The sequence below is a fragment of the Herpailurus yagouaroundi genome, unplaced genomic scaffold, assembly GCF_014898765.1.
Source record: "Herpailurus yagouaroundi ecotype Mexico unplaced genomic scaffold, PumYag 193, whole genome shotgun sequence".
Classification (NCBI taxonomy): domain Eukaryota; kingdom Metazoa; phylum Chordata; class Mammalia; order Carnivora; family Felidae; genus Herpailurus; species Herpailurus yagouaroundi.
The window spans coordinates 3,939,391-3,953,550 of record NW_024412424.1 but is presented as its reverse complement, the minus strand read 5'-3'; the positions used below and the strand labels follow the sequence as shown (position 1 = coordinate 3,953,550).

The window sequence follows — 14,160 nt, the reverse complement described above, 5'->3', positions numbered from 1 at the left end:
ACTGGGTGCAATGAATTAGCCCCACCAGAGACCCGGGGTCGGAGGCCGTAGAGAGCATGCCATGCCTCCCGGGACTGGGTGTTCCAGGAATTTTTTTTTTTACCAATAACGTGGTAAGACGTTTTCACGACTACAGAAAAAGAACACAAGGTTGACATATACCGCTTGCGTGGAAGCCTGGCAACTGGGTTTCCTAACACGCATCTGGATTCATTTTAAGTTTGTTTTTTTTTTTAATTTTTTTTCAACGTTTTTTATTTATTTTTGGGACAGAGAGAGACGGAGCATGAACGGGGGAGGGGCAGAGAGAGAGGGAGACACAGAATCGGAAACAGGCTCCAGGCTCCGAGCCATCAGCCCAGAGCCTGACGCGGGGCTCGAACTCCCGGACCGCGAGATCGTGACCTGGCTGAAGTCGGACGCTTAACCAACTGCGCCACCCAGGCGCCCCTCATTTTAAGTTTTTATTTAGTTTTGAGAGAAAGAGAGAGAGAGAGAGAGAGAGAATGCACAGGTGCACACAAGCGGGGGAGGGGCAGAGAGAGAGGGAGACAGAGGATCTGAAGAGGGCTCTGCACACACAGCAGAGAGCCTGATGCAGGGCTCAAACTCACGAACCGCGAGATCATGACCTGAGCCGAAGGCAGCCGCTTAACCGACTGAGCCTCCCACGTGCCCCTGGATTCATTTTAACCTGATGTCTTAGAGAGCCCCCGAGCCTTCAGATCCGTCCCTGAAGATTTTAAACGTCACTTCAGCCTCCATGGGGACAGCAGGCACTGTCTGGATCCCGAGGCCACCACCGAAAAGGACAGGGAAATTCCTGCTGCCTTCCAGTAGGAAGTTGCTCCCGTTCTGATCACAGGAGGTGAAAACAAATAAACACTCTCAAAGACTAGAGCAGGGAGGGACATAAAAGCAGGAAGACTGGGGGGGGAGGAGGGGAGCACTGGAGGAGGCTGGTCAGGGAAGGTCACTCTGAAGACATGACCTTTGAGCTGAGACTGGAAGGACCAAAAGGACCCAGCTCTTGCTAGAGAAATAGCTTCATAGAAACCAGGACCAGCATGCGCAAAGGCCCTGGGGATGGGAAAGAGGTTCGTGTGGTCAAGAAAGAAGGCAAAGGTGGTCACTGAGCACGGTGACCAAAGCAGAGAGGGGTACAAGCTGAAGTTGGAGAGATTAAGACATTTTGCTCCAAAAATGCAAACCGAGGCCGTCTTGAAAGCAAAGTCAGGAAGGCACCTGAGCTGGTGTCCTGGCGCCCTGAGGCATGTGTCGCTGCCGGGCAGTGGCTGGGAATGCGTACAGTTGCAAGGTCACTTCTTTCTCAGGTACTGATCACAGACTGGGAGCTGGCAGGAAATGGTTGATTTTTTTCTGGCCTAGCCCCCTCCTTTTATAAATGGAGGAACGGAGGCCCAAAGAGGGTAAAGTTCTTACCGATAAAAATGGACAAGATATTTGCAGTTCACTATCACAGACCGAGGGATCAACTTCCACACTACGTCAAGAGCGGCTGGCTGGTCAGGCCAGAGCAGAGCGAACAAGGGGGAGAGAGGTTCAAGAAGAGGCTGACGGAAGTCCCAACATTTTATCACGTAGCTGCTGGCCTGGGGAATGCAAGTGGGTTCATACGTTCCCACGGGAGGAAAGTGCACGTAGCCCTCATGCAGGCTAGCAGTTTTGATCCAAATGAAGCAAGGGGCTGGTCAAAAAACTAGAAGGAGGGGCGCCTGGGTGGCGCAGTCGGTTGAGCGTCCGACTTCAGCCAGGTCACGATCTCGCGGTCCGTGAGTTCGAGCCCCGCGTCAGGCTCTGGGCTGGTGGCTCAGAGCCTGGAGCCTGTTTCCGATTCTGTGTTTCCCTCTCTCTCTGCTCCTCCCCCGTTCATGCTCTGTCTCTCTCTGTCCGAAAAATAAATAAACGTTGAAAAAAAAAAATTAAAAAAAAAAAAAAAACTAGAAGGAACTCACTTGTCACCCAACAGGTGCATGGAAATAAATACACCGTGGTCTATACAGATAATACAACACTACTTAGGAATAAAAAGAAACAAAGCACTAATCCCTGAGGGAACAGTGGATTGATCTCACAAACGTGCTAAGCAAAGAAACCAGGTACCAAAGAGAATATACTGTAGGATTCTGTTTATATGTCTGGATCGGGCAAAACCAACCGATAAGTTTTCTGGGACCAGAAGCCGAAGTTGACTGCAAAGGGACATTAAAGGAACGTTTAGGGACCACGAAAATTTTTTAGATCTTGATTGTGATAGTGGTCATGTGTATATACATCTGTCAAAACTCTTAAAATGAGTGGGTCCTTTTTAATGTACGTAAACTACAGCTCAATAAAGTTGATTTTATTTATTTTTTATTTTGAGAGAGAGAGTGCCCGAGAGAGACACAGCACGTGCTCACGTGAGCAGGGGAGGGGCAGACAGAGGGGGAGAGAGAGAATCCCAAGCAGGCTTCACGTTCAGCACCAAGCCCTAGGTGGGGGCTTGAACCCACGAACCGTGAGGTCATGACCTGAACTGAAAACAAGAGTCGGACGCTTAACCAACTGGGCCACCCAGGCGCCCCTTAATAAATTTGCTTTTAAAAAGTTTTTTTTTTTTAACATTTATTCACGTTTGAGAGACAGAGAGAGACAGAGTGAGAGCAGGGGAGGGGCAGAAAGAGAGGGAGACACAGAATCCGAAGCAGGCTCCAGGCTCTGAACTGACAGCACAGAGCCTGACGTGGGGCTCGAACTCATGGACCGTGAGATCATGACCTGAGCTGAAGTCAGATGCGTAAATGACTGAGCCACCCAGGTGCCCCAAAATAAATTTTTTAAAAGGGTGGGAAAAGCATAGCTGGTTAGATTGCTATTGACTCATTGGCTGAAGACTTACTGGGCACCTTCCATGGGCAAGTGCCATAACAGGTACTAACCGTCCTTTGTGCCAGAACGTGGTGGAACAGAACACCCACATCAGCCCCGCACGTCTCCACGAGCCCCTGGGTTCCCTCCACGGGACTCCCCTACACATGACTGCCCCATCATCCACTGCCCCCAGGCTGTCAGCTACTCAGTGACCCCAAATCGGGATCCAAGTCATAGAAGGGGCCGAGATGGCACTTGTTCGTGAATCAGGGCCCCGTCCTGACCGGTACGTACCCCTCTGTTCAGTGATCAACCGCCGTCTCGCCGGCTTGGTGTTGTCCACCCAGATCATCTTGCAGAATCCCAGTCTACGGTATTAGCGCTCTTCAGCTCTTCAAAGTTGGTTGACACAACATGTTTGTATCTAATTTCTGCAAACATTTTCCTAGCCTCCACTACTGAATATAGTCATATCCTGGGCATGTGAAGCGCTCAGGGCAGGAGACAGCGGCTCGTTGCAAACAAATATGTCCCTGTGTACATAGACTGTACGTGGACTTTCGTCTCTGGTCATATTGAGAAGAGGTGTGACAGTGTCTCTGATTGCTGTTTAATGCTGCATAGATGGGGTACGTGAATATATACTGCTCAAGGCATCTAGGATGTGGTGCAGTGTTTTTAATTTTTAGAAACATTAATAAAGCAAACAAGAGGGGTACCTGGGTGGCTCAGTCGGTTAAGCATCCGACTTCGGCTCAGGTCATGATCTCACAGTTCGTGAGTTCAGACCCTGCATTGGGCTCTGCGCTGACAGCTCGGAGCCTGGAGCCTGCTTCGGATTCCGTGTCTCCCTCTCTCTCTGTCCCTTCCCCACTCATGCTCTGTCTCTCAAAAATCAATAAACTTAAAAAAAGGTTTTTTTCAATAAAGCAAACAAGAGATACTTGTCAGCACCCCATCGGCCATAGCCTGGCACTTTCCCATCGGTAAGGACAGCACTGACATTTTATTTTACATCACTCTCCTTCTCAGACCAGGAGGGAGGGAACAAAGGTGTCAAAGTGGGGGGGCTCCCTGGACCAGCGGGGGGGAGGGGGAGGGCAGCACGTTTGGAGATCTAAAGCCTCCTGCTCACTCCCATTTTTCTTCCTTCTTCCAGAAGCTTCCGAGATTGCTCTGCCACACGGAAGTGGCATTACGGTTCTCATAAAACCTGGGACCCCCACGCTGCCGGTGAAACCCTGTTACATCATCAGTACTAAAGGACACTTAACCACATTGACCATCAAATCCGGAGAAAAGGCGGTCTTTTCCTTTAACTGCCGGGACCCAGAGAAGCACTTTGTCATCGAGATCCAGAAAAATATTGGTAAGTACACACTCGTGACCTGTTTGGCCTCCCTGCCTCTCTTTCCGGTGCTGAGCCGGTCTCTAATGCTAGGGAGGTAAGAGCTGTTCTGAAACTCCACACTCTGTTTAGCTGTTATGTGGCCACGTATGGTTTTGAGTGCTTTACACAGGTTAAGGTCTTGAATCTCCAAAACAGCCCTGTGAGAAACTCACCAAGACGGTAACTTGTCTAAAATGACATAGCGACTAAAGCAGCAGGACAAGCACTGAGGTATTCTGGCCCCAGGATTTGCCTGCCACCACTGTGCTGCATGGTTTCTATTCATTCATTCATTCATTCATTCATTTAGAGCATGCACTCGAGTGCACAAGAGGGGGAGGGGCAGACGGGGGGGAGGGAGGAGACAGAGAATTCCAAGCAGGCTCCCCTTGGTCAGGGCAGAGCCCAAGGCGGGTCTCAGTCTCACAAACCATGAGATTGTAACCTGAGCCAAAATCAAGAGTCAGACGACGAACAGACTGAGCCTCCCCCAACCCCCGCAGGCACCCCACCACACTGTTTCTTGATAGAACTTCAGATCTTCAGGTCTGGGATGCTCCAGCTGATGTGCTAAAGTGTTTTTCAACTGAGGTTCAAAGTTTTTAAACGAAAACCTTAAAGCTAATTTAACTCAAATTTCAACTAATTTATTATTTTTTAATTTTTTTACCATTTATTCATTTTGGAGAGACAGAGAGAGACAGAGCGTGAGCTGGGAAGGGGCAGAGAGAGGAGATACAGAATCCGAAGCAGGCTCCAGGCTCCGAGCTGTCAGCACAGAGCCTGACACGGGGCTCGAACTCATGAACCATGAGATCATGACCTGAGCCGAAGTCGGACACTCAACCGGCTGAGCCACCCAGGCGCCCCTCAAATTTAAACTAATTTAATTGTAGGCTAAAATTTTGCCAACAAGGAGCAAAAAGCAAGGAGATGGAAGACAAACAAATTGGAGGGGCGCCTGGTTGGCCTAGTCGGGTGGAACGTGCAACTCTTGATCTCAGGGTTTGAGTCCCATGTTGGATGTAGAGATGACTTAAAAATAAAATCTTTTTAAAAAAAGAAAAGGAATTGGAGGGTTGAGCAGATAAGGGTGGAGAGGTGGGTCCGCGAAGCACGATGGGGAAAAACAGAATTTTTGAGGCTGAGGGATCTGGTCTGGCTTCAAGCTTCAGGCTCCTGGTCATGTGAGCTCATCACATGGCTTTGTATAAGTCACTTAACTGCTTTGTGACTTAGTTTTTTAGTCTGTGAAATAAGAGTCATTGTACCAACCAGTAGGGTTCTCATGAGGGTGAAATAAACTAATACACTGATGATGTTTGACACACAAGGATTCAACAAACGATGACTCTGACATTATTACTATTACTCACAACTTGAACTTGGGATGAGAGATTAACATAAGATATAATAACCAGGCAGAAAGAATTAAATGTGTAATTTCCTAGTCGTTTTAAGGTGGGCATGCCAGCTAGGAACATAGATGTCGTAACATCAAGGAGAGCACTATTTGGGATCCAATCAAAGCCATACTCAAAAAATGTCTTTGCTGGAGCATCTGGGTGGCTCAGTGGGTTGAGCGTCCGACTTCTGCTCAGGTCACGGTCTCACGGTTTCTGAGTTCGAGCCCCGCATCGGGCTCTGTGCTGACAGCTCAGAGCCCGGAGCCTGCTTCAGATTCTATGTCTCTCTCACTCTCTGCCTCTCCCCTGCTCACGCTCCATCTGTCTCTCTCTCTCTCTCAAAAATAAACATTGGGGCGCCTGGGTGGCGCAGTCGGTTAAGCATCCGACTTCAGCCAGGTCACGATCTCGCGGCCCGTGAGTTCGAGCCCCGCGTCGGGCTCTGGGCTGATGGCTCAGAGCCTGGAGCCTGTTTCCCATTCTGTGTCTCCCTCTCTCTCTGCCCCTCCCCCGTTCATGCTCCGTCTCTCTCTGTCCCAAAAATAAATAAAAACGTTGAAAAAAATTTAAATAAATAAATAAATAAATAAACATTAAGTTTTTTTAAATTTCTTTGCTTTCCATTGAAAATAAATGAATCAGGCAATAGATAAGCAAGGAAAGGGGTAAAATAAATCTTAGGAAGAAGGCATTCAGAAAAAGAAAAGAAATTAAAGTGCTTACCAGCAGCTTTTGAAACTCCATCTGGTAACTAAAGCTAAGGTGTGGTTCTCTATAAAGACTAATTAAATAGACAGATCTCTGACTAGTCTGCTGGAAAAAAGAGAAAATACAAATGTACAGCTTTGAAAGGCTAAATGTTGCTTTCGTGACATTTACAGAGGCGATTTCTAAAATAGGCTGTGTACAGCATTATGGTAGAAATGTGAAAATCTGAATAAAAGGAATAATTTTCAGGGAAAATTCAGTGAGCCAGATTGACTCATAGAAAGGTAGGAAACCCAAATCAATAAATAACCGAGGAGGAGGTTGGAAAAAAATGTGCAAGATGGAGGAAAGTGGGGTTTGGGTTTATTAGAGATGGTTTCATAGAGGATCCTATAATACATCGAGGAGAAGATCATTTCTATAATATTTAAACCGTTCTAGGGGCACCTGGGTGGCTCAGTCAGTTGAGTACCCGACTCTTGATTTTGGATTTTGTTTGGGATTCTCTCTCTCTCCGTGTCCTCTTCCAATTAAAAAAAAAAAGAACATTCTAGGAGAGGGTTGGCAAACCTTTTCTGTAAAAGACGGGATGGTAAATATCTCAGAGCGTCTCCGCCCAACCACTGAGCTCCGCGCTGGGACAGCACGAAATCAACCACGGATAACAGCTGAACGTATGGGCAGCGCCGTCCCGCAAGTCTCTTCTCAGTAGCAGGTATTGGGCTGGACTGAGCCCACGAGCTGTGATTTGCTGACCCCCTCTCTGTTCTAGAGCACAGAAAGAGGTGGCATTTCCCGACTCATGGAATAAAGCTCTTCCAACCCTCATATCAAAATGCTCCAGAGCCTAAAAAAGAAAACCACTGTCTAAATAGGGTGAAGGGATCCCACAGGAGCCCAGCAGGAGCCACTCCATGGGGCCCTGGGCACACTGGAGGCGTGGCTGCAAAGCCCAGAAAGAAACGGCTTCACGGAGTGGAGTTTCCCTGAGCTCCTAAAAACAGGGACTATCTTTACCCACACACAAAATCTAATTTTAGCCAACTCCGTCACCTTGTTATCTAACCCTGTTTCGTAGGTCAGGCAGCACACTGTGCTGGCATGAACTCGGGCGGACCAGCCACAGCCCGGGCTTTCCTCCTGGGGGGCTGTGCGTTGCAAACACACTTGTCACCGAGGTTCCAGGACTGCTTTGCAAAAATGGGTGTTTGGGCGTGAATGACCTCAGGGGGTCCTCAGACAGCTCTGAAAGACTCCCATGATCCCGCTTCACGTTGCCGGTGCTTTTGGACACCCCACTGAAGCAGCAGTAAGGGTTCGAAGGGTCCCCTTAGAGTGGCCGGAAGCCAAGGCACCGTTCAGATTCCCTGCACGGGAGACAACGGAAGCCTTACTATTCTGTGTCTGCTCTCTGTCCCTTCTTCCACATGCTTCCTTCCTCCTCGAGAACAGCGTTCTTGCTTTGTTTTAAGAGTCTTGGGAAACAAAAGTACATCAGAGGATGTCATCAGCTGCTAGCCTTTAAAAAAAAAGGCGGGGGGTGGGGGTGGCGCCTGGGTGGCTCAGTCCGTTAAGCCTCTGACGTCGGCTCAGGTCATGATCTTGCAGTTTGTGGGTTCGAGCCCTGCATCGGGCCCTGTGCAGACAGCTCAGAGCCTGGAGCCTGCTGTAGATTTTGTGTCTCCCTCTCTCTCTGCCCCTCCCCTGCTCGTGCTCTGTCTCTCAAAAAATAAAACGTTAAAAAATTTTTTTAATTATTTTTAATGTTTATTTATTTTTGAGAAAGAGGGAGAATGAGCAAGAGAGGGGGAAAAACGAGGGGACAGAGGATCCGAAGCGTGTTCTGTCCGTACCGACAGCCGAGAGCCCAATGCCGGTCTCAAACTCATGAACCGTGAGATCATGACCTGAGCCGAAGTCAGAAGCTTAACCGACGGAGCCACCCAGGCACCCCGAGATGGGGATTTTTTTTTTAAGTCATTTGTCGAGAGAGTACCCTTGGAGGACACTTACAGAGCAGTGAGAAAAGCAGGGTAGAGCCAAGGGAAGAAGGAAGCAAAGGTGTGGTTTTAGCTAGTGGAACCACAGGCTGATGCTGGTGTCAGAGGGCATCCCCCCAGGCTGTCACATGAGACAGGGAGGTCAGGCTTGTTCCCCCCCAGCCTTGGGCAGCGATCGGCCGTGGGCTGCTACCCACCTTGGGGGGCAGGGGTAGGTGCAGGACAACTCTCAGGCTTTCTGGCCAAAGGGGGCTCCCCCGGCCTAGGCGACTCCCCAGAGAAGAGTGAGCTGTTGGCCACCAACACTCACGCAGCCAGGAGATCACGCCTCTGCCTGGCGGTGCCCCCCGGCTTCTCCTACAGGGGTCGAGAGGCACAGTGCGTGGCCTGGTAGCATCTGTGACCAAGCTTGCTCTTGGGGCTGTGTTTCAGACTGCATGTCAGGCCCGTGTCCTTTCGGGGAGGTCCAGCTTCAGCCGTCAACATCGGTGCTGCCCGCCGTCAACAGAACTTTCATCTGGGACGTCAAGGCTCACAAGAGCATTGGTCTAGAGCTGCAGTTCTCGGTCCCTCGCCTGAGGCAGGTGGGGCCGGGGGCGAGCTGCCCAGACGGAGTCACTTACAACATCAGCGGCCGCATCGATGCCACCGTGGTGAGAATCGGAACCTTCTGCAGCAACGGCACTGTGTCCCGCATCAAAATGCAAGAAGGGGTGAAAATGGCCTTACACTTGCCGTGGTTCCACAAGAGAAACGTCTCTGGCTTCAGCATCGCAAACCGGTCTTCTATAAAACGTGAGCACACCTCCCCTCCTCCGTCCCCACCGTTTGCTGAGGCTGAAACGTACCAAAACAAAAAATGCCCGTTGCTCTAGACGGTCAGGTGTCGGGCACCATGGTATGAATATCTTGAAGGAAGATCTCACTCTTCTGTAAGTGGTGCGGATCTCCTGGTGTGAAGTCACCCTTCTCTATTTAGAAAAAAAATTTTTTTAACATTTAGTCATTTAAAAAAAATTTTTTTTTTAACATTTTATTTATTTTTGAGGCAGGGAGAGACAGAGCATGAACAGGGGAGGGTCAGAGAGAGAGGGAGACACAGAATCGGAAGCAGGCTCCAGGCTCTGAGCTGTCAGCACAGAGCCCGACGCGGGGCTCGAACTCACGGACCGCGAGATCATGACCTGAGCCAAAGTCAGACGCTTAACCGACTGAGCCACCCAGGCGCCCCACGTTTAGTCATTTTTGAAAGAGAGACAGTGTGTGAGCAGGGGAGGGGCAGAGAGAGAACGAGAGAGAGACATAGACTCAGAGCAGTTTCCAGGCTCCGGGCGGTCAGCACAGAGCCCGCCTTGGGGCTCAAACTCACGAACCGTGAGATCATGATCCCAGCCAAAGTCGGATGCTTAACCGACTGAGCCACCCAGGCGCCCCGTCACCCTTCCCTCATAAACAAACCGTGATGCCACTCTCTTTTCTTGGTCCTTTGTTGCCTGTGAGGTTTGTTCGCACAACACGAAGTGGGATTGGCTCCACAGACCTCTCTTGATGACCCCGTCCCTCATTTCTTCGTCCTGTCGTCTAACCCCGTCACGTTTTCTGTAATTGTGTCGGTGGCTTGCCAGAGGGGGGTGCTAAACTGCTCGGGAATTTTGTGAGCTGAGGCTTAAACGGAGCTGCTGATGAAGATAAAATGAGGCAAACTCACAGTTAAATTAGAAACAAAAGGGGCGCCTGGGTGGCTCAGTCGGTTGAGTGTCCGGCTTTGGCGCAGGTCATGATCTCACAGTCTGTGAGTTCGAGCCCCGAGTCGGGCTCTGGGCTGACAGCTCAGAGCCTGGAGCCTGCTTCTGATTCTGTGTCTCCCTCTCTCTCTGCCCCTCCCCTGCTCATGCTCTGCCTCTCTCTGTCTCAAAAATAAATAAAAACATTAAAAAAAAAAATTAAAAAAAAAAAAAGAAACAATGATAATACGCGCTCAGAACTCATCACTTCCTAATGATTTCACCACATTTGACGGTTCTCTGTGCTCCTGAGGTTATTTACGCTGACTGTGCCTCTACGGTGGCGACACCATACGGCGACAAGCTACTGCGCGTCTGCTCCCGACTCCACATTCGTGCTTGAAATCAGCCACGGTGCGAGGAAATGGACAGGCGCCCCACGTTAGGGTGCTTTTCTCCCCCTGCCGGGTTGGTAAACACCTCCTCACCCGCCACTGATGTATCCTTAGCGAGGATGAGACCAGACCCAGAGCTCGGGAGCTTGAGAGCCGCCCTCCCCTCTTCCTGACCCCGTTGCCCACCGTCCACCGACAGCCAGGACAGGGGTCTCATCGCCTCCCGTTTTTTCTCGTTTGGGCCCCGCTCCCTATAGGGCTGTGCATCATCGAATCCGTGTTCGAAGGTGAAGGTTCCGCCACCCTGATGTCTGCCAACTACCCGGATGGCTTCCCTGAGGACGAGCTCATGACCTGGCAGTTCGTCGTTCCCCCGCACCTGCGGGCCAGCGTCTCCTTCCTTCACTTCAACGTCTCCAACTGCGAGAAGAAAGAGGAACGGGTTGAATACTATATCCCGGGCTCCACCACCAACCCCGAGGTGTTCAAGCTGGGGGACAAGCAGCCCGGGAACATGGCTGGGAACTTCAACCTGTCTCTCCAGGGCTGCGACCAAGACGCCCAAAACCCAGGGATCCTCCGGCTGCAGTTTCAAGTTTTGGTCCAACATCCACAGAATGAAAGCAGTAAGTGAGCCCCGCTTTTCTTTCCCTCCTCCTCCAGCTCTTTCTTTCCCTCCTGGACAGTCCGCTTGGCGTGAGGTTCCCTTTCTGTTTCTCACCTGTGGCTTCTGGAACACCTGAACTCTGGACCCTGTAAGAGTTTCAGGACGTGCGTTGCCAGGCAGTAAGACGGGCTCGCTGGTGAACACCCACTGCGAGAAGCAAATGCAAACTTGCATTCAGGCCAAGTTATTTGTTTTTTTAAGTGTATTTATTTTGAGAAAGAGAGAGAGAGAGAGAGAGAGCACGAGTGGGGGAGGGGCAGAGAGAGGGGGAGACACAGAATCCGAAGCAGGCTCCAGGCTCCGAGCTGTCAGCACAGAGCCCGACGCGGGGCTCGAACCCACAAACCGTGAGATCACGACTTGAGTCGAAGTTGGACACTTCACCCGCTGAGCCACCCAGGCGCCCCTAGGCTAAGTTGTTTTTAATGAAAGTTTTGGGAGGTTACTTTCTGTGTCACATGTCTTGACCCTCGATGTGAATCAGGATTCACATTGCACGGCCACCGTCAGCAATAACGAACCCAGTTTTATTGGCTGAGTGCCCCATCCGTTCTGTGGGCACACACTCCATGCCAAGCCCTGACCTAAGCAACCACTTACACTGCCTCAGCTAATCCTTATTACAACCCCAGAGGGGAGGCGGGTATTACCCTCAATTACTGCCGGAAAACCAAGAGGCCCAGATTGCTTATAGAACTAGCCCAACGTTCACGTAGCAGAGCAAGCCCAGAACCCAGAGCCTGTGCTCTGGATCATTCTGAACCCCGAGTGGGGGGTTTACATCACTCTACACACAGTTACTGAGACGCCACGAACCTAGGAAAGGGGAGTCAGGGCCGGAAGTAGGGGGAGGCCACGTGCCCAGGTGGCGACATTGAAGGAAGCACCTGCTCTGCGGCACTTACTTGCCCTTCTCGAGGTGCTCACCCTCAGGGTCACGTAAGTACAAGGTCAGCCCCTGAGAGCAAGCGCCTCCTTCAACTTTGCTCCGCGGGGAGTGGCGCAGCTGTTGAAACAAAAGGAGCCTGGGTGGCTCAGTCGATTAAACCTCTCACCTCAGCTCAGGGCATGATCTCACAGTTCATGGGTTCAAGCCCACATCAGGCTCTGAGCTGACCGTGTAGAGCCTGCCTGGGATTCTCACTCTCCCTTATCTCTCTGCCCCTCCCCAACTTGTGCTTTTTCTCTCTCAAAATAAATAAATAAACTTAAAAAAAAAAAAAAGTACAACATGAGTTCAGAGTGGAATTAAATGGGACCATGGTGTTTATTTTAGTAGAGCTGATAAATGTCTGGAAAGTGACAGTGTGGGACCCGCCCGAGGGGCTGCCTCTGGGCATCTCTGGAAGACGCAACACCACCACATCCATTTTTGTTTTTAAGTTTTTGTATTTATCTTAGAGAGAGAGAGAGAGAGAGAGCAAGCAGGGAAGGGACAGAGAGAGAGAGAGGGAGAGAGAGAATCCCAAGCAGGCTCTGTGCTGTCATCACAGAGCCGATGCAGGGGCTCGAACTCATGAACCGTGAGGTCATAACCTGTGCTGAAACCAAGAGTTGGACACTTAACTGGCTGAGCCACCCAGGTGCCCCAGCCCCACCGTGTCCTGACCGAAGATGACTTCTGATTTATAATAACCGTGTAGAAGGTGTAGCTGTGTGTGTGTGTGTGTGTGTGTGTGTGTGTGTCCACCGACGTATTTCCATGATCCCACTGTCACAATTTTATCATCAGAATGTTAAAAACCACCACCCAAGAACGGTGTGGGTTTGAGTTTAGGAGACAGAGAGATTTACCATCTCAGCTATGGTAAGTGCTGTCGATTTCTTGTATTTCCTGGAACGTCAGCTGAGTTGATCTCTACAACGAATCAGACTGTTAAACAGGCTTTCTTCACCCGCATCAAGAAGGGTTTGGCTTTAGTTTCGAGGTAAGTAAAGAGTCGCTAGCTGTGGTTTAAAGCTGTTTAGCAGTGTCCCGGCTTCACGTAAAGTGGGATCTGCCTGCGTGGATTTGAATCCCAGTTTCCCTACGTGCTGTGGGACTGTGGACAGAGCACCTCACCTTTGTGTGACTCAGTTCCTCAACTTAAAATAGAGAGGGTGGGCCCGCCCTCGTGGGGATGTTTTAAGGATGAAAGGAGGTAGCACAGTGCCTGGCAGGTGGTCAGCGCCCTTACGTGTTCTAGATCAAAGACCCAGCGCTTGACCTCAGAGACAGCCCGTAACCCAGAAGAGACAGGACTTGCAGGATGCAGGAGGTCACGTCCCAGGAGTTTTCGGGGGTGTGTGTGCCACGGGGCTCAAGGCGGGGAGTGCAGAGCAGGCTGGCAGGATTTCCGGGGGGAGACTCAAGGCAGAGCCTGGCGTTTCCCGTCTACGCAGGAGGCCCCCGGACGGTTGCTGCCTCTCGTTGCCACTGGAAGGGAGTCTAGTCTGTGTGCTGTTTGTTTCTGCTCTTTCTTGGCCTTGGAAATGAGAAGCAAGAAGCTGTGGGGTTGCTTCAAGACACGGAGTCCCTCGGTAGGAGCCTCTGCCCTTCACTTGACCGCCCTTTGCCCCCGTAGAAGAAACAACTGCCCAGAGCAGAGCCCGCGCCCCAAGCACACACATGTGGGGGGGTTCGCATTCAGCACAATGTTGTATTTATCCGTCCGCACAGCTGTCTTCCGCTAACCTCCTCCCAATCAGGAATCTTGTCTCATTCCTCCGTCTTCCTACACCCACCACAGTTTCTGGCACATTCCAGGCCCTTTTGTTTTTGTTTTTGTTTTTGTTTTTGTTTTTGTTTTTTAAGTAGGCTTCATGCCCAGCATGGAGTCCAATGCGGGGCTTGATCCCACAACCCTGAGCTCAAGACCTAAGCTGAGATCAGGAGCTGGATGCTCAGGGGTGCCTGGGTGGCTCAGGGAGCTGAGCGTCCAACTTGGGCTCAGGTCATGATCTCACGGTGTGTGAGTTTGAACCCCGCTTCAAGCTCGCTGCTGTCAACACAAAGC

The 14,160-nt window shown here is 50.6% G+C and overlaps 1 protein-coding gene across 1 annotated transcript in view; it reads left to right on the top strand.

Moving 5' to 3' along the window:
• CDCP1 (CUB domain containing protein 1) overlaps positions 1-14,160 on the top strand; it is a 58,318-nt gene that overhangs the window by 28,695 nt on the left and 15,463 nt on the right. The window contains exons 2-4 of the mRNA XM_040445095.1: positions 4,034-4,243; positions 8,811-9,173; positions 10,755-11,123. Of these exons, the coding sequence (XP_040301029.1) occupies positions 4,034-4,243; positions 8,811-9,173; positions 10,755-11,123 (942 nt within the window). The remainder of the gene's footprint in view (positions 1-4,033; positions 4,244-8,810; positions 9,174-10,754; positions 11,124-14,160) is intronic.